The 22,262-nt window shown below is 58.1% G+C and overlaps 8 protein-coding genes across 8 annotated transcripts; 4 read left to right on the top strand and 4 right to left on the bottom strand.

Moving 5' to 3' along the window:
- Nucleotides 1-324: 324 nt before the first annotated feature.
- On the bottom strand, nucleotides 325-1,800 carry BKCO1_18000144 (uncharacterized protein; the record flags this gene model as incomplete). The annotated part of the gene is made up of 2 exons (XM_020271778.1): nucleotides 325-1,086; nucleotides 1,135-1,800. The coding sequence occupies 2 exons, from the start codon at nucleotides 1,798-1,800 to the stop codon at nucleotides 325-327; spliced, it is 1,428 nt and encodes a 475-aa protein (XP_020131501.1).
- Nucleotides 1,801-3,237: 1,437 nt separating this feature from the next.
- On the bottom strand, nucleotides 3,238-5,296 carry BKCO1_18000143 (c-5 cytosine methyltransferase; the record flags this gene model as incomplete). The annotated part of the gene is made up of 3 exons (XM_020271777.1): nucleotides 3,238-3,799; nucleotides 3,861-5,199; nucleotides 5,260-5,296. The coding sequence occupies 3 exons, from the start codon at nucleotides 5,294-5,296 to the stop codon at nucleotides 3,238-3,240; spliced, it is 1,938 nt and encodes a 645-aa protein (XP_020131496.1).
- Nucleotides 5,297-6,881: 1,585 nt separating this feature from the next.
- Nucleotides 6,882-8,702, top strand: BKCO1_18000142 (amidophosphoribosyltransferase; the record flags this gene model as incomplete). The annotated part of the gene is made up of 2 exons (XM_020271776.1): nucleotides 6,882-8,110; nucleotides 8,165-8,702. 2 exons carry the CDS (start codon nucleotides 6,882-6,884, stop codon nucleotides 8,700-8,702), a joined length of 1,767 nt encoding a protein of 588 aa, XP_020131495.1.
- A 622-nt stretch (nucleotides 8,703-9,324) lies between these two features.
- BKCO1_18000141 (uncharacterized protein) lies at nucleotides 9,325-10,410 on the top strand (the record flags this gene model as incomplete). The annotated part of the gene is made up of 1 exon (XM_020271775.1): nucleotides 9,325-10,410. One exon carries the CDS (start codon nucleotides 9,325-9,327, stop codon nucleotides 10,408-10,410), a length of 1,086 nt encoding a protein of 361 aa, XP_020131498.1.
- Nucleotides 10,411-13,494: 3,084 nt separating this feature from the next.
- Nucleotides 13,495-17,829, top strand: BKCO1_18000140 (f-box domain protein; the record flags this gene model as incomplete). Its single annotated transcript, XM_020271774.1, has 2 exons — nucleotides 13,495-16,240; nucleotides 16,295-17,829. The coding sequence occupies 2 exons, from the start codon at nucleotides 13,495-13,497 to the stop codon at nucleotides 17,827-17,829; spliced, it is 4,281 nt and encodes a 1,426-aa protein (XP_020131497.1).
- A 1,115-nt stretch (nucleotides 17,830-18,944) lies between these two features.
- On the top strand, nucleotides 18,945-19,349 carry BKCO1_18000139 (uncharacterized protein; the record flags this gene model as incomplete). Its single annotated transcript, XM_020271772.1, has 1 exon — nucleotides 18,945-19,349. The coding sequence occupies one exon, from the start codon at nucleotides 18,945-18,947 to the stop codon at nucleotides 19,347-19,349; it is 405 nt and encodes a 134-aa protein (XP_020131584.1).
- A 297-nt stretch (nucleotides 19,350-19,646) lies between these two features.
- On the bottom strand, nucleotides 19,647-20,386 carry BKCO1_18000138 (p-type atpase; the record flags this gene model as incomplete). The annotated part of the gene is made up of 4 exons (XM_020271771.1): nucleotides 19,647-19,762; nucleotides 19,806-19,985; nucleotides 20,044-20,130; nucleotides 20,179-20,386. The coding sequence occupies 4 exons, from the start codon at nucleotides 20,384-20,386 to the stop codon at nucleotides 19,647-19,649; spliced, it is 591 nt and encodes a 196-aa protein (XP_020131585.1).
- Nucleotides 20,387-21,044: 658 nt separating this feature from the next.
- Nucleotides 21,045-21,756, bottom strand: BKCO1_18000137 (cytochrome p450; the record flags this gene model as incomplete). The annotated part of the gene is made up of 3 exons (XM_020271770.1): nucleotides 21,045-21,347; nucleotides 21,400-21,480; nucleotides 21,535-21,756. The coding sequence occupies 3 exons, from the start codon at nucleotides 21,754-21,756 to the stop codon at nucleotides 21,045-21,047; spliced, it is 606 nt and encodes a 201-aa protein (XP_020131580.1).
- Between the last annotated feature and the right edge of the window lie 506 nt (nucleotides 21,757-22,262).

Raw genomic sequence — 22,262 nt, 5'->3', positions numbered from 1 at the left:
CCTCCCAAAATGTTGAAACCCGAAAATATTGCAGAAAGTCATGTCCAGGTGCTGCCGCCAAAAAGAAGCAGAGAAAAGGAATTGGCTAGTCGTACACAGAATGAAGGAAAAGAAATGAGTTCGTCAAAGGGGTAGAGAGGCAGCTGTGGAGCTACGCAATGCCAGTCTTGAAGAAGTGCTCACCGCGCATCGCTATGCATGAAGCGTTAATAGAAGATCCGAGCAATTTTGTATGAGGTTAGGAGAAAGGGAAGAAAAAGAAAAATCGTAATCCGCTCAAGTTCTGTGCAGGTGCTAAGGGAAGGCAGAAGAATGAGGATGGGTTCAGGCGCTGCCGTAACCATCCACTGGAGCGCTCCTGATAGCCCGACGACTGCCGTGAGACCTACGACCCGCTCTGGTTTGATGACGCTTCTTCAAAGCTTCGGCTGTGTTGACGCCCTCCGAAGCGGCCTCAATGGCAACACCGGCCTCTGATTCCCTCGGAGCAGCAACAGCGAAAGCTTGTCCATGGTCATCAATTCCATCGCCCTGGTTCAGGTTGGGTAATTCGTGGATGGCATCAGCTCTGCTGCCTCGAACGCTGTTGCTTGTGCTGGTCGTGGAAGATCCAGCCCTGCTGCGGTAGGGAGTGCGGTAAGCCATGCGACTATCGGGATTCGTGGGAATGCTATGACGGCGATGGCGGTCATGAGAGCGAGCGCCGTCTCCGACCTGACCGCCATATACATTTGGACTTCCACTGTGGATGCTGCCATGGCGGGAGATTGGCTGAGAGCCATAGCCGTGAGGCTGCTGCATGGGATAGCTCGGGCTGTAGTTGGGCTGGTAAGGAGAGCTGTTCTGGGGCCGATATTGAGGGGGGGTGTGGCCGAACGGAGGAGTGTTTGCCGCAGATGGGAACCTGGCTCCGTAGGGCGAATGGCCCGGAGCCCCGGCAGTGGCATTCGGAACTGGAATTGCCTGGATGTTACTGTGAGGGATGTAGGGCCCAGATTGGAGGCCACGGGAGTCGACTGATGAACCACGCGAAGAGCGAGATCCGGACGGAGGTGGCGGGAACTGGGTGCCGTAGTAACCAGCGGCCTGCAAATGTTAGTGAGGCGTCTTTGAGATAGCATAGGGTTGCTTTACCGGTGGTTGACTCGCAGCTGGAGCCTGCGCAAGTGCCTGAGTATTCACTGGCACAGGCTGTCCGTTGGTGTATTCCGAGACGTTCATCGCGCCTGGGACGTAGTCGGCCGGGTTGTAAGGCTTTGCAGCGTAGTGGTTGTGAGCCGCGTTGTAGGGCTGCGGGTGAGCGTAGTTCTCGCCAGCTAGGTGAGCGGGCGGGAAAGGCTGCACCGGAGGAGGAGGGATGTGCAAGCCCTGGGTAGGACCCAGTGACTTGGACCTGTCTGCATAAGGCGGCGAATCATGATGATCGAGGCCTCTGGACCAGGAGCGATCCTTGTGATGATGGTGGCGATGCTTGCGATCCCGGTCACGCTCGCGGCCACGGTCACGGCCCCGGCCGGTGTCACTGCTGCGGCGGTTTCGGCGACGGCGGTCGTAGTCGGAGTCCTCGGAGTAGTAGTCCGAGGAGTAGTAGTCGGACTCGGTCAGCGAAGGCGAGCGTTGCCTGCGACCGCGGCCCTCGCTCTGGGCGCGGCGCTTCTCCCGCTTCTTTTCTTCCTTGCGGCGCTTCTTTGCTTCCTTCTCTTGTTGCGATCTGAAGTAGCCGCCGGGGATGGCCTCGAAGAGCTTGTCCGGAATATGCTCGGCACCGTATGATATCGCCTTGAGTGCCAGACCTGCCATTTTGGGATTGAAGTAGGCCAATGTGAAAGGTGGCGGTGAAGACGGATGGTGTGGTTTATATGATGATGCAAAGCGGCGGGTACGTCAGGGTGGGTGGTTGGTGATAGGCGCAAGGAATCTGGAGCTAAGCGGCTGGCGCGAGTGAGGGCACAAGGGCGGCGGTCAGCCCCTGCAACTTGCACAGGGACCCTGCAGGGTATGGTCGGGAGAGGCCTCAGTCATGCGCCAGATCGAGTGCTTCATAGACGCGGATAGGTGGCAGTGAGTGAGGGGTGCAGAAGCATCCAGCGAGTGGCGATGTGAGGGAGAAATGGGGGAATGGATGTCGGTCGGCGCAGTGATGTCGTGAGCAGGGCAGTTAGTGAAAGGGCGCAAGAGCAGAAGCAGAAGCGGCGGTTGGGGCGTACGGGACCGTGCGGTCAGCAGGTGCTCACGATGGCCGATGGCCGATGGCCGCGTTGCGACGGCCTGGCGGCGACGGGCGGCATGGATGCGCAGAAGGCGATGACGTAGCTGGTGCCCGGCACTTCACCCCGCCGCCCCGCCGCTCATCGGCGAGGCAATACGTAGTAATAATGCCCGATGCACGCCCGCCAGATGATGGCGACGCTGCCGGTTCGCTGGGAATGAGGCGCTGCGCGTGCCCGACGCTGGCGCCAACCATGGCCGCTCTGCGTCAGGCACCTCGCTGCGAATCCTGGGATGCTCGCTGGGAAGGCGCGCATCAGCGATTGCCTTCCCCACCGCCTGGGCCCAGGGTTGCACAGTGCGCGCCTGTGGCACGAGCCGGAGACTTAATGCGTGCGGGAGGCAGGTCCGCTGTCATCCAGAACGCCCGGGAGCTCAGGGCCGCTTTCCTAGGTACGCTGCCTTCCTGCCAATCCCGAGCGGACGCGTATCTGAAGCCCAGACTGGCGCACCGCTACATTGGCTGCTCTGTCTCCTGTCCTCGGGCGCTATTATAGCTCTGCTACAATAACACGCGTGGCTGGCACGCTGCGCGGTAACAGACCACCTCCACCGCGGTTACTGGAAGGAGGCTCGGTGCAGCGGCTGTTGTGCAAGTCTCCAGTCCCAATGACGACAGTGAAGCGTGAGATATGGACGCCCCCGGAACGCATGACTAGGTGACCGCAGCACGCAACTGTCATCCCGATTCCTTTGTCATACTCAATCCGCAAGCTCATTCATTTGTACTGCACCTACGTGAGAATCCCCGACGTCAGACCCAACCGCTCTTTCCGCCCCTCATCAGCGGGCCATGTGTGCGCCGCGATGGCGCAACCTCGGTGACATTACTATGGCAAGGAAAATGAAACCCCTCTTCGCACGCTCTCTTTGCCCATAGTCTCAGCTCTTACCGCCCTTTTTTAACCCATACTTTTCTTCCTCTAATTCTCGTGACTCTGAAAAACAACCACCATGTCTGAATACCATTCAGTCAAGATCGATAATATTGTCATCGATGATGACAATGGGATTCTCAGCTGAGCCTCCCGTTGGTCCTAGAAAAGACACCGACGGCGCGCGCAAAAGCGTCCTTGAAGAGGACATGTCAGTTTCACCCCCGTTCTCATCATCTCTTGCTCCACGACCCTCCTTGCGGTCCACTTTCCGGAGGACCTTCACGCATTCCTCCAAGATAAGCTTGAACCATGACGGAGGCACAGCATTACCAATTTGCTTCTCGATCTGGCTATGTGAGCCAAAGAAGTTGTGCGAATGCGGGAAGCCCTGTATTCCAGCGAGCTCTCTGTTCGTGAACCTTCTCCGGCCGCTCCAGTGGTAGACATCCGAGTTTGAGGTCATTATGGTACGGTTGAAAGGAAAACTTGGATCCCATGGCTCTCGGAAGATCTGTCTTGCGGACATCGGATCGTGATTGGCCGTTGTCCTTGGTATGTTTCCGATGGCTTCTCTGACGCTCACGAAACCGGGCAGGCCAGAACCGAGTTCACCGTGAGTCGGTTTGGGGAAATCTGGTAGGGGGATTCCCGGTCTGCAACGTCATCAGCTCCTCTTCTCTCCGATCCCCATCTAGAGGTGCTACTGAGACTTACGCTGCCGCAACCAATGCCAGCCGTTTCCGTGGCTGAGGGACGCCATACTCGAGCGTGTTCATGATAGACCACCTGATGCTATATCCTGCATCGTATATCATGTTCAGTAGAATTCCGAACCACTGCGTATGCCTTTCTCGTGTTAGAAGGCCGAAGGTCTCTTCCAGCGTGGCAATACGTGGCTTGGCAGCTCGAATGATGGGACCAACTGTAAATAAAGCGTCCGTGTTGGCCTCATCTCTCCGCGCATTGGGGCTTGTGTTAGCCGGACTGAAGGCTTGGCATGGCGGAGAGAGATGCAAGATATCGCATTTGGGGTCAAATCCGCGGGGCGGGAAGTCCGCTGCTTCGCAGTGGACAATTCGGGCTCGACGGAAATTGTGTAAGGCCGTCGTCACAGCAGGAGCATCGTGGTCGAATCCCCAGACCACCTTCAGACCTGCCAGTTTTGCGGCACAGCTAGCACCCCCGCCTCCCTGAAAGGCGTCTCCAAAAGTGAGTTTACCGAGGCGGTTCGGGCCATGCCGCATGTTGTGCTCAAAAGTGACGTCGTCATCGTCAGAGTCTTCGAGGTTGATATGGACGGCGGACTTCCCAGTCAGAATCCCATCACCAGCGTCAGCTTCTTCTGATGAGATGTGCCGGAGAAGACCTTGATGGGGTCTTCGGCGAGCCCGGTGCCTTTCTCCTTCGCCGTAAATGTAGGCAAACATATGACGGCATACTAGCACATCATGCCCCTCAATGCTGTCCCTGATCGCCTCAGCGTTAGAGTGGTCGGAGTGAAAATGGGTATGGTCGCGAAATGAAAGCGCCGGGTACGCGTGCTGAGTCACTATCAGCCGGCGCTTTTGGAGGACGTCCTCTAGTTGAATTTCTTCCGTTCCTTGAACGAAATACGGGCGCGGATCATTCTCGTCGATGGTGTAGAATAGGTACACCTCGTTCAGTTTCCGCGGAAGCATTGGTTGAAGGTACCGATTCCTCCTAAAGAGGAGGCCACGTAAGCTGATTCTGCCGGACTGTGTGTTCTCGACAATCTTCATCACCCTGATGAAATCTCCGGCTCGTACAGGGCTGTTTGGCTGCGTTGTCATGACTTCGACGGTGTCTCCCATTCTGATCGTGGAAGCGGTTGGGCCTCGTGCCCGTGCCTCTTCACCGATTAACGTGCAACTTGTGATGTATTCCTCTGGCCACGTAGGGGGTTGGTTTCGCGTTGGCGCCGGTCTTGCACGAGCTTCCTGAGGAATGCTGGCTTCAGGTGACAGGCTGGCATCTTCGTCTTCATCATCTATAATGATGAAGTCACGGAGAGCCGCGCTTGGAGGAGTTAGATCTATAACTTATAAGAACATTAGCGCATCGCTCCAATCGCTAAGTGGGGATGACAGCTCACCATCATCGTCGTTGAAGTCGCGCTCAGTGGACTCCATGGTGGTAGTGAAAGCTCGAGTGACCGATGATGCCAGTCTCGCAGTGTGTAAATCTTACGGGCCTCTCATTCAAGGTGCTTTGCTGAGCGATGTCGTGGTGGAAGGTTCGCAGAGGGGGAGGGTTGTGCGCGGACAGAGCTGGAGGGTGGTTGAAGAAGTTAAGTGAGATTCAGCCGGTGGGTTCTTTGCAAGTGTAAAAACCAGGGTGGCTGGTGCTGACACGTGAAGTGAAGAGGACAGAGGCGGAAGTGAAGTTGTGCGTACAGTGATTGTCTTGAGGCGTCCCAAGCTTCCTAGCGCTTCAAAGACTAACATAGTTGATGAGCAACATTCGTACTGTTGGATTATTTGAAGGAGCGCGGTCTTGGAAGGCAAACAGCTTGTTCTCATGCTAGAGACAAAGTTGGTGCTTTGGCTGTGGACGTCGCGCTTGATTTCGGGATGCTGGGTTCTTCAAGCCAGAAAGAAAATGGTCCTCTCATAGCAACAAAGGCTTCACTTTGATATTCACCAAGTCCTTTAATTCTGGCTACTTTCACTGTTCTACGACGAAGTTTCGAGACATCACCCGAAACGTCAATGACCCAAGTCGCAAACGCTACTATCGTGTTCAGCATTGAGGCTGGAGTCTTAGATGGCCGGCGGGGGATGCATCGGCGCGTCTGGCGGCATGCATTCATGCGGCGTCGAGCCTTCTCATTGGCCAATTTGAACGCATTGGCCTACACCCACTTGACCTGATTGCTGCACGTGCCGGCGGCGCTTGGCTGAATCGGACGCTGTTGTTGATATTTGGTGGACCATCATGTGCGGCGCTGTCAAAATTGGCGGTCGCGCGCGGGGCGGTGAAGCGCGCCACGGTTGAGGACGCGTCGCGGTTCGCGGTTGGCGGTTGGCGGACCAGAGGAGCGAGCGGGCGTGGTCGGCGGGCGCTTTTGGCGGCGCTGCGAAAATCGGAGCGAGGCCAATGGCAGGCGGGCTTATTCACGGTCAGGCATCCTGCGGATTATGTACAAAGATTGGTCGAGCGGGCAGCGGGGGGAAGTCATCACACCGCGCTGGCGCCGTGTGGAGGTTGCGTCGGGCCGGCTCAGGCGAGCCGAGAAGTTCCGCCAGCGTCGCGTGCGCTGCCCGGTAGTTCATAAAGTTTTGCGCCGCTTTGCGCCCTCAGAACCTAACCTTTCAAAATGGCATCCGACAACCCAATCGCTTCTTGGCCCTCGTCGCCTCTCGCAACGTCTCTGTTGTTGCCGTTGAGGCCGCCTGCTTTGCCCGGCCTCCTTCCATCCCGCTGCGCTCTCCGGTACCGCTGAGAAAACTTTCTCCGCCGTCCTCAACAGCCCCTCCAGGTCGAGCCCCGCAGCGCTCCAGCCGGTTTCCCGCCGTGAGGTCAGTAGACTACAGGCGCTTCATTTCTTCTGCCCTATCATGATGATCTAGTGTTATTTTTATAGATGTTAGACTTCCGAGCTCAAAGTTGCGGAGACAGCACATTCTGATCTAAAGCTCTTACACTTCCCCATACGACCACCACCTGCCGGCGCACTGCTAACATGGCGCGCAAACAGTCTGTCAGACCCGCAAGATGTGTGGTATCATCGCCGTTATCCACGCCGACCCCGCGTCCACCTCGGCCGCCGTCGAGATCCACGATGCCCTATACCTGCTCCAGCACCGAGGCCAGGACGCCTGCGGTATAGCTACCTGTGCGGCCGGTGGTCGCTTCTATCAGTGCAAGGGCAACGGCATGGCGTCCAGGGTGTTCCACGACGGCTCGAGGGTTGCGGATCTGCCCGGCTTCATGGGCCTGGGTCACCTCCGCTACCCTACCGCTGGCAGCAGCGCCAACTCTGAGGCCCAGCCCTTCTACGTCAACAGCCCGTACGGCATCTGCATGACCCACAATGGCAACCTCATCAACGCCCCCGAGCTCAGGCAGTTCCTTGACCAGGAGGCCCACCGCCACATCAACACCGAGAGCGACAGCGAGCTTATGCTCAATTGCTTTGCCAATGAGCTCAACGAGACTGGCAAGGCTCGTGTCAACGCCGAGGACTGCTTCAGTGCTCTGATGAGGATGTACAAGCGCTGCGTCGGTGGCTGGGCCTGCACTGCCATGCTTGCGGGTTTCGGTCTCATTGGCTTCCGTGACCCGTACGGTATTCGTCCCATGGTCTTGGGATCCAAGCCTTCAGAATCCGGTCATGGGACCGACTACATGATGGCCTCTGAGTCTGTTGCTCTCACGCAGTGCGGTTACACCACCTTCCAGGATATCCTCCCTGGTCAGGCAGTCATCATTGAGAAGGGCAAAGAGCCCATCTTCCGTCAGGTCCATCCTCAGCTTGGCTACACCCCCGACATCTTCGAGTATGTCTATTTTGCTCGCCCTGACTCGGTCATGGATGGCATCGACGTCGACGAGAGCCGTCGGAGGATGGGTTACAAGCTTGCTGAGACCATCAAGAACGAGCTCGGGCCCGAGGGTCTCGCAGAGGTTGATTGCATTATGCCCATCCCTGAAACTGCCATTACCTCTGCTCTGTGTGTCTCCGCCGGTCTGAAGAAGCGCTACGTTCAAGGTTTCGTGAAGAACCGATACATCTTCCGCACCTTCATCATGCCCACCCAGAAGCTGCGCCAAAAGGGTGTCCGCGCAAAGCTCAATGCCAAGCCGTCTGATTTCAAGGACAAAGTGGTTGTTCTTGTGGACGACAGTATCGTCAGAGGCACTACAAGTCGTGAGATCGTCCAGATGGCCAGGGAAGCCGGCGCTAAGAAGGTCATCTTCACCAGCTGCGCCCCGCCCATCACGTAAGTTCGCTCCAGCTTAAATGGTTTCGAACCAGTACTGACTTCTGAGACTAGCAACGCACACATCTACGGTATCGACCTTGCTTCGACGTCCGAGCTGATCGCCTACAACCGTTCTTCGCCCGAGATTGCCAAGAAGATCGGAGCGGACGCAGTCATCTATCAGACTCTGGATGACCTGGAGGCTGCTTGCGCTTCTCTATCGCCTCGCGACCCTGCAACCCAGAAATTCGAGGTCGGTGTCTTCTGTGGCAAGTACGTCACTCCTGTGGATGACGACTACTTCCGCCGGCTTGAGCGCATTCGTGGCGAGAGTAGAAAATTGAAGGTTATGGAGAGCGCCAGGCAAGCTGTGATGCACGGTGCGGCAACTGAAAGCCAAGTTCGAATGGCGGCCAAGGGAGTCGAAGTTGACAGGCATGGCAACGTCATTCCCGCGGAAGAAGATAGCCCGATAAACGGCCATGCCGACATCGGTAGTGGTGGCACTGGCCGCCCCGGCGACTTTGAAAGGAGATCCACGGATGAGTCGCAAACCCGTATCAGAGAGACGCAAGACATGAGTTTGCACAACATCAACGATCACCAATAGTTCATGACGCAAACGAATGATCGAAAAAACATGTACTCTGACTGGCACGGGTTAGATGGGGGTAAGAACATGGCGTTTGGAATAGGCTTGCATGACCATCTCTGGTCTTAGAATTCGGAATACACTATCGCTTGAATGGCCTCTGTTTTTATTCTGGTAGAGTAGAACTTTAAATGGGTCAGTCCCACCAAAAAACACATTCTCAAGAAACCTGGAAAACTCGAGGGTATCGAATTTGGTATTTGGACGTGTGGATCTCAGTCCTGCGCAGCGTGAATCCCGGGCTTTCGCGTCGCCAACGCATGGAGAAAGACTGCAATCATAACTTCGTGTGGGAAATGGCGTTGAGGCAATTATGGCTTCGTCAAAGTAAAGTCGAAGACATTTATGATTCGAGAGAACGGGAGTAGAGTCATCAGAATACGTATATCCAGAAGGTTCCGCCCGCGAGCGGCTGCATCAGATCGACTTGCGTCACGTTGGCCCGCGCAGCTTGAGCGCCCAACTTTCTCTCGCGAATCTAAGAACCCAAGCGCGACGCACTTGCATCCCGTAGCTCCACGCACGGCGCACGACAATAATCAAACTTTGGATCAAGCCAACCTACCTCTAACCAAGCAATATGCCCTCGACGACGACAGCAGAGGGCGCTGCGCCCGACCCCACCACCGCAGCCAACAACCCCGCATCCACCTCCAAACCCACCACCGACGCGCCCTCCTACACCTCCGACATCTCGCCTCCTGCCTACAGCGACGCAGCGCCGACCTACGACCTCGCCGCGCCTCCGTCTACCTCCGACACCACCGCCGCCGACTCCACAAACCCAACCACCACCACCACCGCGCCTCCCTCCGCCAACACACCCCTCAACCTCGAAGAAGGCACCGAACTCGACGCCACACCCATCCCCTTCCACTTCCTCATCCAGAGCAGCGCCGCCGCCGCCGCCGCCGCCTCCACCGCCTCCGCCCCGTCCTCCTCCACCACCTCCATCTCGTCCCCGCCAACAACCCCAACAACAACCCAAACAATCACCCACCACCACCCCGTCCCGGACATCCTCCTCAGCACCGCCGCCCCGCCCGCCTCAGCCCAAGACCTCTTCCTCGACGTCCTCAACACCACGCTCAGCCAGCACCAAGCCGAATGCCAGGCGGCCGCGCCGCAAACATGCGACATATGCAGCTCGGCGGCGCACACGGTGCTGCTGACGCCGATATCGTTCCTGCACGTCGACGAGGCGGCGCCGCCGGAGTACGATGACCATAGCGGCGGCGGTGGTAGTAGAGGCGGGAGGGGCGGCAAGCGCGTCGAGGTGCTCGTGACGCCCGTGTGCGCGCGGGACGAGTGCGGGATGCTGGCGCGGAGGCGGGTGCGGTGCGCGATGGAGGACGATCATGGGTGCGAGGGGGAGCGGGTGATGGTGGGGCGGCCGCAGGGGAGGGAGGACGTGAGGTGTAAGGTTTGTGGGGGGGAGGGCGAGGGCGGGGCGCCGGCGAAGAAGTGCGCGGGGTGCGGGGTCGTGAGGTATTGTGGGAGGGAGTGCCAGCGGGAGGACTGGAGGAAGGGGCATAAGCGGGTGTGTGCGACGTATCGGGAGCTGGTGGAGGATGGGAGGTTGGAGGAGGTGGTGGGGATGGAGGAGGTGGTGCAGAGGACGGCGGCGGGGAGGGATGGGGCTGCTGCGGCGGCGGGGGCGGCGTGAATGGGGGAAGCGTTTGGTGGTTGAGGTGTTTGCGCGCGTGCGATGGGAGGGGTCGTATTGGGTGGTGGGTGTTGTGGGGGTGGATTGCTCAGTATCGCCGGTCAGCTTAGCCGCTGATGAGGCCAGCAAGGTGTCAGCACTGGTGAGGGCGAGATTGCATGCATTGACGAGGCAGGAGCCGGGCGCGTCGCGTCTGCAAAATTGCTTGTTTTCCCATGGAGTGGTAAGAGGGCAGGATTGCGGCGCTGCGCCTCATCCGTTGGTGCCCCCAAGAGGCTCGTTTGCGGCTCTGCCCGACCCTTTCGGTGCCAGAAACCGCTTGACGGCTCGAGAGCGCAAGCAGTGAATCCTTCGCGACTACAGCACCGTTTGCGTCTGGGCCTATACCGTCTTTTGGCGGTGCTTATATTGGATTGTTGGTCGAGAGCCGGATCGTTGCCTTGTCAGGCGCTCGATCCAAATTTAATCAGTCGGGTGTTGGTATTCATCTCGGTTGGTGCCAGAGGTTGGCCTGTTGACTGCAACCCCAACGACAATCCGACGTTTGTCTGCCTACGAACACTCTCGAAGTCTCAGACCATCATCATTTACCTGCTTGCTTCCACTCACATTATTATTGCTCCCTCTTTTGTGCGGTCCGGTGTTCTGTTTCTGATTCGATTCGCTCCGACGGTCCATGTGCCCATCGTATGATGATGTCACAGCCAACATGATCGACCCCAACATCGTTCGGAGAAGATGTGTCCGAGGACCGAGAACATTGTGCCTCATCGCAGATCAAGTGGCCGCGGGCTTCTCCAAAGTCCAATCAGAGCTTCAAGGATCACGCAGTAAACACCGAGGATTGCTTCAAAGCTTTCGGGACCAACGGATATGCGCGTTTCTCCACCCGCCTTCATCGAATCTTGTGATCCGAGAGGAGATCAGAGCCCGGCCGATCTCAAGCCTCTTCGAAGCCCGGGACGAATTGTGGAGTCAACAAACCCACATCCTTCGCTCTCGCTCGCCCGAGGGCTCAGCGGGCGGAAAAGGCAGACAACAGTGCAGGGCAAGCCCCAGCTCCGACCTGGCGGTGGGGGCTAGCGAAAGGCGCACGTACATGGCCAGTACGAGAAAAAGGCGGACTGAGGAATCCGCCAAGGGTCCTTCCCGCGTACCCGCCTACGAGCATGATGCTTGTTCTGATGGCCATGCCGGCCCCAGGCCTTCGTTATAGCGCGTGCCGGCAAACGCCTATTTCCCAGTACTTGAGCAACTACCCATCCGGCCTTGGAGAGCCGAAGGGCTTTTGATACTCTGGAGATGGCTTCATGGCTCGATGACCGCAGGCGGCGTCTCGTTTTCCCTCGTGCGTGCCTATTATCCTCGCCAACTGCGGGCATGCTGCGGAAGTTCCCTGCTCGCTATCGCTTCTGCTGTCTGCGGTGCGACGTCAAGTATAGGCAAAGAGCGGCCAGCCGAAAGGCCATGATGCAGCGGCTTTCCTGTGTGACGTCGCGTCTTCGGACTTCCATAATGGCTGACGCCGCGGTCGAACTCGGATGGACGGGCGAGGGCTGTTGGGAAGCTGCGTGGGCGAGCGGCTGCTCTGCATCGCACGAGGGGCCTGGGCATGGGGCTGGTGGTTTTTGCATCATTCCGAGTCGGGTGTGTACACGGCTTGTTACCTGGCCAGACGTCGAAGGGTATTTGACTTTGCTGCTCGAGACAAACATGCAAGGAACTGTGCAGTACAAAGGCGGATGCCACACCTTGTTGTTGCAACGACACCCAATCATGGGGGATTTGGAACAGAATTGTGCCTTGCTTTGGGGGAAAGCATCGTGGGAAATGTTTGGAGGAGTGCCATGGCCATGGGGCACAGGGAGCAAGGAAAGGTGGGGGAAAGCCCCCAACAGCCACCGCTGACGACTTGCATGGAGCGACCTAATGCAACTTCGGAGGACGGGCAAGCTGAGGAGCTCGCCGGCCGCCACAGCCCGTCGTCGGCGCGCGCAACCTCTGCCGAATCGCCTTCACGATGGCGCCACCGGCCATGCACGCAGTTGCCTGGCACGGGCGCATCGTGCGCGACGTGCGCGAAATTCAAATCATGCATACAAAATGACCGGCAAGACGGTGCTCTGCCATGCGCGCAACGCAAAGGAAGGGTGGCGGACTATTAATTCTTGGCGATGGATGTTGTTCGCTCTGCATGCCCGCGTGTCGACGATCGGCCGGGCCTGCGCAGGCTGGCTTAGCGGCTGGCTTCCACATGCACCTGGCGGGATCCAGACGGGGCGACAAACGGCAGCACCCATCGAGCGGCCGACGACGATCGCTGCCGCTGGCGTACGGGCTGCTGCTCGGCCGGGCCTTCAGCTGATTCAGCTGAGGGTCAAGTGTGCGCACTCGGTCGAAAAAAGTCTCAGTCGATGATGGGTGGTGGGGCCCACAGCCTTTAAGGCGATCGGGCGGCTGCGTGCTTGGGGCCCAGCGCTGGGCGGCGAGCAGAAGTATGTATTTGCATGTTGTTTTCTGGGAGAGGCGACAAGAATAGACGGTGCGCTGATGGCTGTGCGCGGCGGGGGTGGGGCACACGGGCCGCAGTCTGTGCAGCTATTTTTACGGACTCAGCCTTCTTGGCCGCTGCAACTCGCTCCAACCCTCGATCGTCATTGGCCCCAACGCCCCCGGCAGATCGATGCCGTGCGCCTGGTCGTCTCCTGCCCGTCGGCCGCTATGCTGGACCCCAAGCCCAAGAGTCAGCCCCATGTCGCCGAAGCAACATGGCCAACTGCCCGGACCCGGCTGGCGTCAGCACCGGCGCTCCATGCCTCATGGAGCACCCAGAGATGTAGTTTATTTCGGTCATACCAGCCTGGTTCCACCGGCAGAGCCCGCCCGTGCCTGTCTTATACGTCCCCCAAGCCATTCCACTAAGCCACGCGTAATCTGCCCTCAGCCTGCAGCCAGCGACGCCCGTCCGATATACGCGGCTCGTTCCCCCAATCACCACCTAATATCACACCCTAATTCCGTCGCCGCTCACCTTCGCTCCGTCTGGAGCCCAAAACTTCTGGTTGCTTTACGCCAACCGCCATAATGTCCTCCACGCCCATGTCCTACTCAGACGTCTCGGTGGCGTCTGGGCCCCCACAGCCACTCTCATCTCATGCTTCCAAGAGATTTCGCGTCCATCGCTCAGGCTCAAAAAAACGCGTCACCAGTCGGCCGTCGTTTGCCTTCCGGAGACGTCCCGAGTCGGTCTTTAGTCGTCGCGGAGCAGACACCCCGGTGCAGATTGTTGCTCCCTTCTCCGAGCCTCTTCCCCAGATTCCTTTCGAGAGCTTTGCCCCCAGGACATCGTCAAAGAGGTGGACGATGGGCCGGTCAAAGCAACCAGAGCTCAGAGGCTGCGTGCTCCGAGCAGTCCCCAAAGCCGCAAGGGCTCCCACTGTCCCATCACCAATTGCCGCGGCTCCTGGCACTCCATTCAATTACCGCTCTTCCTCGGATCCGCTCAGCCATGCACATGTCGACGCAACAATGGCCATGTCACCAAACGACGAGATCTTGAGCAACATTGGGCAGTCTCCCGCATCAACATCTACGCCATCCCTCCACCCGTCTGTCTCAAATGTGCCGCCGAAGAAGAGCAAGAAGGACAGGAAGAGCGAGGGAGACGCAGGACGCATCGGGTTCTGGAAAGATGGCAGAGCTCACTGGGAAGCCAAAGTGGCCTCGATGCCTGCGGTGCCACATCCTCCGAACACCGCCGTCGCCGAGCTCGATTCGAGACCGATCAGACTGGAGACTCCGGCCCGCGAGCTGCCAGGAGGGCAGAAGAACAAGAGGCCCAGGATCCAGGTCATTATTCCCAACGATGTCCGCAATCGCGCTCCTCATGCGCGGCCTCCTTTTGTGTCACAGGCAGTGCAACACTCCAGCGCAGGTGAAATCATATCGTCTCGCGATGTCTCGCCGCCTTTGGCCAACGACATGATCGAAGTACGTAACTCGGCCGTGTCGCCAGTGGCACGCCAGATTTTGACCCAGCGGCAACAGACGGTGCCGGTTTATCTAGAGAAGGTCTCCGAAATGCCCGGCTCGGCCGTCATGGCGAAGCACCCGTCCGTCTCGAGCTCTTCAGGAGCATCCAATTCAGAAAACGACGACTCGAAATCCTCAATCTACACCAGGAGCAACAGGACCTCGTGGACCAGCATCGACGACAACCTGGAGCTTGGCCTGCGCCCGAATCTGAACCTGGCCTTCTCCATCATCTCGCCCGCCGAAGCAGGAATTTTCGACGACGCATCGCCTGTTGGCACCACCACTAGCCAACCAGGAAGTCCGGTTTTGGCGACGTCCAGCTTACATCATCTGGGCAAGGATAAGCCTCTCCCTCCAGAGCCGCAAGCCCCAACCATCTACCAGACGGTGGCCAAACTGCGGAGCACCGTCAGCAGCCCGACGCTAAGCGCAAAAAACTCGATTGCGAGCAGGAGAAACTCCCGCCGAGCCCACCGCGTGGCGTCTCTCCCGGCGCGCGGCTTGGCAACGGACAACGGGTCGGTTCCCCACAGCGATCCTCCAAGCCCAACGCTCAGCGAGGCCGAGACGGCGTTGGAAGAGCACCTCTCATGCATCGCCGAAGGTTCGATTGGCGAATGGGATGACGTGCCCAACACCAGCGGGCTTGGATCCTCGCGGAGGCCGTCCTACGCCTCCGCCCGCGCACCCGCCGTTCCGCGCAAGTCATCGCGACGCAAGACCAGAGTCACGTCGCTGCCTGTTGGAAGCTCGGCGAATCACATCGCAGCTCAACAAGTAAGGCCTCTTTCTCTCAAGACGTCCGCTGCTTCTTCTCGATCTCACTCCGCGCACGTGCAGGGGCCGCGTCAGCCCTTGAGCTTAACCGTCCAGATCCCCAGAGCTGACTTTGATAAGCATGATCCGAAGACCAACAGCAATGCGAGCAAATCACGGCACAGACACAAGAGGAACCACTCGCGCCGCATGCCAACACAGAGGGTCATCGCTCCCGACGCTGCCGAGGTCGTCATCCTGGGCATTTTCGAGAGGGTGCACTCTCTCGATGACCTCTGCTCTTTGGCCCGCGTCAATCGCGGCTTCTACCGCGTCTTCAAGCGCCACGAGCTGCGCCTTCTGCGCTCTGCCCTGCAGAATGAATGTCCCCCGGCATGGGAGCATCGCGAGTCATCGCCGCCGTACCCCTACGAGGGCGCCGAGCGGCAGCATGCCGCCCAGTTCCTCGAGGTTCCGAATCTGGACAGCGCTCTGCCGCAGCCCGAGCACACGCCCACCTCCTTCTACCGCCACCACATGCGTGACACGCACATCATCACCGCGCTCAAGGCGCTGGTGCTGACGAGATGCCAGTCGTTCCTGCGTCCGGAGACGGTCATGGCGCTGGCCAGCAACAGCGCCTCCCGCGCTGCTCGCATCGACAGGGCTTTCTGGCGCATCTGGACCTTCTGCACCATCTTCGGCTATGGTAAGGGCCGCGAAGACGACATCGTCGGTCAGACGGACTGGCTCCGCGGCGGTCCGCTGGTGCACCAGACGAGCATTCGGGCCACCATCATGACCAGTGACTCGTTTGACGCGAGCGGCGCGCTCCTCAATGCACCCGAGCACTTCGCAAAGGGCAATGGGCCGAAGGGCCTCTCGGCCGAGGAGCTGTACGACATGACGGAAATCTGGACGTGCATGGGCGTGCTGGTCTCGGCTTTGGAGGGACGCACCGAGCAGGCCAGGGAGTTTGGTGTGTATGAGGTAACGGATGTTCGTGGGGGTGACATCGATGGCGAGGAAAGGATGCTTCGTGAGTGCCCCCCTTGTCCCCACCTTACTTTTGCTCTCGCTGACGCTCGTTCAGAGGAGTGGCTCTACTATCTCTCCACCCTTGGTCTCTCTGTGATTCTTGAAGTCGCCGCTGTCTCCAACAAGGCGGATTCGTCTGCTTTCATGATCGCTCTTGAGAACGGCTGGTTGAACTGGGTCCCACCTCAGCACGATGGCTCCCGCCGGACGTTCCTAAAGGAAGCTGTTGCCCGCGTCTACGAGGAGAAAATCGCCGCCATGGCGGTGACGAGCCCGCAAGACGACGTCGCCGAGATGAGACAAGTCCAGCGTCAGCGCATGGCTGCTCACAAGGCTGAGATCCGCACCCGCCGCCGCACCGGCGATTACGCACTCGTCCGCATGAGCATGGAGCGGCCAATGAGCGATTGGGAAGGCGTCTTCAACTCTCTGGATCGTTCGGACAACAACGGCAACGGCAACAACAACATCGCCTCGCCCCAGCCGCGCCGTCATGTCTCCACGTCCTCGAGCGTGATGGCGGGTGCCCCCACGCCGTGTCCTCCGGGACCTTCCAACGTCCCCCGCTCCCACAGTGAGCTCATTGCCCTACCACCCATGCCGGAGCTCCCGGGCCTTTCTCCCGTCCGTCACCAGAGACCGGAGTTCCCGTTCCCCGTGGCCCCACCACAAAATCAGCTCCAGCAGCAGATGTCGGAGCGTCGAGGCGCTTCCAGTTCCGGTGTTCGCGGCAGCCAGCAGAACCCGCTTCTGCAGACGCTCGCGCACGCAAAGCAGCTCGACTACGGCGGACCGTCCCCGACCGAGCAGCACCCGGCACTGCGCTCCATCCCTTCCTCATCTTCTTTCCTCGGTTCCGAGTCAAGCAGCAGGCGAGGCAGCGCCGACAGCGGCGTCAGCCCTGTGGCTGCCCCGGCCGCGGGAAGCAGCAACGGCAGGCTGTTCTCCGAAGAGGCGGTGCACCCGGCGTTCCGTCATAACGTGAGGCCGCCGCAGCAGCACCAGTCGTCGCGTCAGCAGCAGCAGCAGCAGCAGCACTCGTCGAACTCGAGCATCAGCTCGATGAGCGCCGGTTCGCCCAACATGAAGTTCCACGCCGCACTGCCGCCCAGCTACAACTACCAGGCGCAGCGGCAGCAGCAGCAGCAGCAGCAACAACAACGCTACTACTCCCAACTCGCCGCCCGCTACCCTCCCTACCCAGCCGGCCACCCGCCCGCGCACCCCGCATACCCATACTCCCCCGACCACCAACAGCACCAGCAGCGCCACGCCTCCATCGCGAGCCAACCCCTTCCCCAACAATACCAACAACACCAACACCAACACCAACACCACCGCCACCACTCCCTGCCCATCTCGGAAATCGACCCCCCTCTCCCCGCCCACCGCGACCGCGTCTCCACCCAGCACCCCTTCCAGCAGGAGATCGCCGTCAGCGACGCGGCGGCGCACTCGTCGGACAAGGCCATCTTCCGCATCGTGGAGATGGGTTTCACGGCCGAGGAGGCGAAGATGGCGCTGAGGAAGACGGATATGGGGGATGGGTTGCGCGTGGACAGGGCGGTGGAGCTGTTGTTGAGTCGGTAGGAAGGCGAATTTGTGTGGGGTATACGGGGTAGGGTTGTGGTGGATTGTCGTTTTTTTTTTGTTTTTTTGTTTTTTTGTCTTTACTTGCTTGTGGGTTGGGAACGGACTGGGGCTTTTCTTTTGGGAGGGAGAGAGAGAGAGAGGTCTTTGTCGCTTGCTTCTTTGTTTGTTTGTTTGTTCTTGTGCGGAACATTGATACCCTCATTCCGGTAGGCTTTTCGTTTTGGTTTAGATGTGGATTGTTGGAGGTGGATTGGTGGAGAGGAGGTTACGATACCCAGCTATATCTCTTTTGTTAATGCGTTCGTTGTTGAGAGAAGCATAGCTTAGCTTTGATAGTGCGAGGGAGGAAGGGGAGACTGATTGAAGATGGCCGATATATCCCATTTGTTGTGTTGTATTCGACAGATCGTGTGTACTCCTCGTTTGTTGGTGACTCTGGATCAACAAAACTCGAACAGCGGCCGGAGAACCAATTGAACACAATGGAGATAATTCCTGACTGTATCTAGTTGAGATGTAAGACTTGGACGGTGGTAACTATTCATCTTGATTGGACGCATGAGGATTGTAGAGCCGACTTTTGTCCTATTGGATGTCGCGCAATTGCACAGCCCACGCATGCCTACACAAACTTGTATAACATTGAGATCGGATTGAACATTCTACCCTCTTCTTAAAGAGGTATCGAAATGTAGCTCGGTGAATGCAACGGTTCCGCAACGGCTTAGTCCGTCGACAATGACGACGGGGCGTACCTATATGCGTGTCACCCCTACGTCATTATCAACATGCCCCGCGTCGGTCGCCAGTCTAAACTTCTAGAGACGTCAAAGTATATATCCAAGCAACAACCGTCCAGAAAGCTTACCACGGTAACACTGACCATCCGACCTCCCCGCGTGGCTTTCGAGTAACCCTTGGTAGAACCCTATTTGTCATCCGCCCGGCAGACAGGCAGTCCCGCGAACCACGATCCGGTCGAAATCCTCCATCTCCAGGCCACAACAGAAACGGTTCGACAGAGCCGGGAAAAACAAGGGAGGGAAAAAAGAAACCCCTACAAAAGAAGGACCAACTCCTCCCAGAACACACTCAACCCAAGAAAAAAAAAAATGCGCGCCCTCCAACGACCGGCGCTCCTCCTCCTCCTCGGCCGCTCCCGCCGCCCCTCCTCCCTCGCCCTCCTCCCAACGGTCACCACCCACACCACCCCCTTCACCTCCACCACCTCATCCACGCAACAACAAGCACCACCAAAAACCGGCGCAGAAAAACAAGGCGACGGCCCCCTCTACAACTCATCCTCATCGACCCCTGGCGCATCCCCGCCGCCGCACAAAAGCACGAGCACGAGCACGAGCAACGCCTCCAAAGACGAGCACAAGACCGGCGACGACCACCCGGCCAAGCAGCCGGATCCGCAGGCGCGGCCGACGCGGGTGACGGGGTTCGGCGGGCGGGAGGAGGTGAAGGGGGGGAAGGAGGGGTTGGGTGGCGGTGAGGGTGGGAAGGAGTAGGGGCCTACGGGGCTTTATCTTTCCTTTTTTTTTCTCTTTTTTTTTCTTGATTTGATCGGGAGGGGGGTTTGGGATGTATTTCGAAGACTTGTTGTGGTGGTAGGGCGTTGGGACGCAATGGGGGTTGTAGGGGAATATCATCAAACGTTCAATATGAATCAGCGGCATGCTTGTCGCTCTTTTAATTCTGCAGGGTGGTGGAGGTATCGTTGGATGTGATCGATTGCTGGAATTGGACAAATGACGCTTTGACGGTGCGGATGTCCAAGGCTTAAGAGGGGACTGTGGCCAACGCCATTAATACATGGGGTCTCCAAGTGCATTGAGCGAAGCGTAGCAGGTGCCGTCGCTACAATACCCCGACGGAGTCATCCAGCCCCAGAGTTCTTTTACAAGCGCACAAGAATCAGTCACTGCGTAGCTGTCAGAGAAATGCGAGGGAGAGTGACCACGTACCGAGCTGCTTCCCATTGGAGAAGATGACATTGGCGGCGGCGCCGATGGTGCCAGTGCAGGCTTTGGACCCCGAGACTTGGTCGCAGGTGATGACCAAAGGAGCGCTACCTGACGTGTCCATGTTCGAGGCGCCGTAACAGCGGCCTTCGTGACACCAAGCGGCAACCGAAGCTTGGCCGGCTGTTGGAGACGAGCTTGTTAGTACGACAAAGCCGCACCCCTGATATGATTTGCTTACTGTATTTGTCGCCATCGACGAGGAGATTTTCAATGGTACCAGAGAGAGTGACGTTGCACTTCCAATCGATGCCGCAGGTGCCAGATACTATGGTATGGTCAGACAGGACGTTATATTTTGGGGCGATTGGCTTACGTATGCCTTGCACAGCGTTTACTACTGCATCCGGAATGGAGTTTACATCAGACGGAAGAGCTATGGGATTGGAGACGGCGTCGGCCACATTGCCGACGGTACCAGACACATCGGCATCACCGTTCAGCGGCCTAGCCTCGGCAGCTGGGGCAGCAGAACCGAGGAGAGCAAGGCCAGATATGACGAGGAAGTGAGCGACGGATTTCATCCTGGGGAGTTTGGAAATAAAGAGAGGCGTTGTTGCAAATGAACGAAGTTGGCTGCCGCTGCGGTTGAGCAGAGACTAACGAGAGGACTTGGCGAAAACGAGGGTCCATCCCACGCGTAGACGGCAGATCACTTGTATAGTATGTGCATGGAGCACGTTGAAAAGGCAGAGGCTAAGCGGAGACAACCGGACGAGCGCTTAACGCATGGCAGCGGCTGCCATGGGCGTCTCTCTAGCGTCAGTAGCGGTACTGCGTACGGGGAACTATGACCGACCGGCTGTAGGTGAAACGCGCGGCGCTAGGTGCATACAAGCCAGGGCAGAGCTTCCAGAACTGTTACTAGATCAGCCTCTGCCCCAATTAGGTTTGCCTTGGCGCGCCACATGATCGGTAATTTGTCCGTTAGCCTGAATACGACTGCCAATAACGGCTCGCTCATATCCGGGGCTGGTTTGGCGAGACCACGCCATAACTCTCGGCATCTGAGAATCCGAGATCGTATGTTTTTGGCGGCTGTGGAGTAAGCAGATTAGCCCGTTCAGGAAAGTCGATAGTGCTCAATGGCAAGCGCGGCTCCAAATACTGCATCATGCTTTGTCGTCGAGTGTCTCTTCACTGAAACTGTTCAGTTGCCCGTTCATATAAAAGAGTAAGCCGTTACTGCAGTCCGTCTGTGCCATCATCACACTTCGAGAAGTGGTCTTCCAGGGTCCAACCAGGCTGCCCATCGTGGAAGCAGGCCGTGTTCGCCGTCGCGTAGTCACGCAGTGCTGTCCAGCTCTTGCAGCGGTGTATCTGCCCGTCGCCTGCCATGTGGTCTCCAGCACCATGAAGGGGTGTGTTGTCAGCGTGGCACATGATATGTTGGCGCAGTGTGTCAAAGCAATGCCGCGTGTGAGAGATAGGCCATTGTGGAGGAGTTCCATGATACAGGTCAAGTAATGTTCGTCGTATGAGGCGCTATGTCTTGTCAGGTGGTCTGGAGTTGTACAAAGGCATCAGATGGACTTACGAGGCAGTGGAGCTGATGATACGCTTCGAGGAGGTACATGGATTTGTCAGGCTGCCCGGGGATGTCCATAGACGGTGCCCACTGTAACGAGTCAGCGCAACAATCAGGTCAAATGCATAAAGTAGGCGCCCCAACATTATGCGCCGTGGCCCAGTCCCGGTCCACTGCGATATGGCCGTGGGCAGTGTTGATGTTGTCCCAAAGCTGGTCGGCTTCGCTGTCGTTGTTGGAACCCCAAGGCGTGTGCCAGCTGAACCCAACGAAATCTGTGGGCAGGTCTTCCACTATCGCAACCGAGTCTGGTAAAGGTCCTATTGTTGAGCTGGCGCGAAGGTTGTATAGGGACGCTGCAAACATAGCTGCATTGAGCAGAGACAGGACAACAAGAAAGATAGTCGGCCAGCGCAGCCTCCAATCGTCTGCAACTTGCTTCCCACCATTGCTTGGTAAAGGTTGGTATGCGACAGCCATGTTACATACCCGTAGGATGCGAAGTGTTCGCGGCGGGCGGTGGTGGTTCAGTTATAAGTGGCGATAGTAAGGATCATGCATCGCGTGAGAGCTCAGGCACCGCTCGGACGCAGAAATGACTAGTATATGAACACGGGCTGGGTGCCCAACTAAAACGGTCAGGTCCTCCGGAGTGGCTTGTCGCGTAGGCCGGGTTGTGCCGCCGCATCGTGGCGTAATCGCCAAATGCCACGCTACTCATTAGCCTGGTTGCCTTTCGTTCTGCAGGGCAGGCGGAATAAGTACGTATTCGGTGCTCCTCCATTGTCAATCTCTATCGGCACATGTCCCTCGTTCTCGCTGATCCAAAGCACCAGCGGCTGGCCGCTGTCTCCAATCTCCCGCCAATCACC

The sequence above is a fragment of the Diplodia corticola genome (genome assembly GCF_001883845.1).
Source record: "Diplodia corticola strain CBS 112549 chromosome Unknown scaffold18, whole genome shotgun sequence".
NCBI lineage: Eukaryota > Fungi > Ascomycota > Dothideomycetes > Botryosphaeriales > Botryosphaeriaceae > Diplodia > Diplodia corticola.
This window is presented reverse-complemented; position numbering and strand designations above follow the sequence as displayed.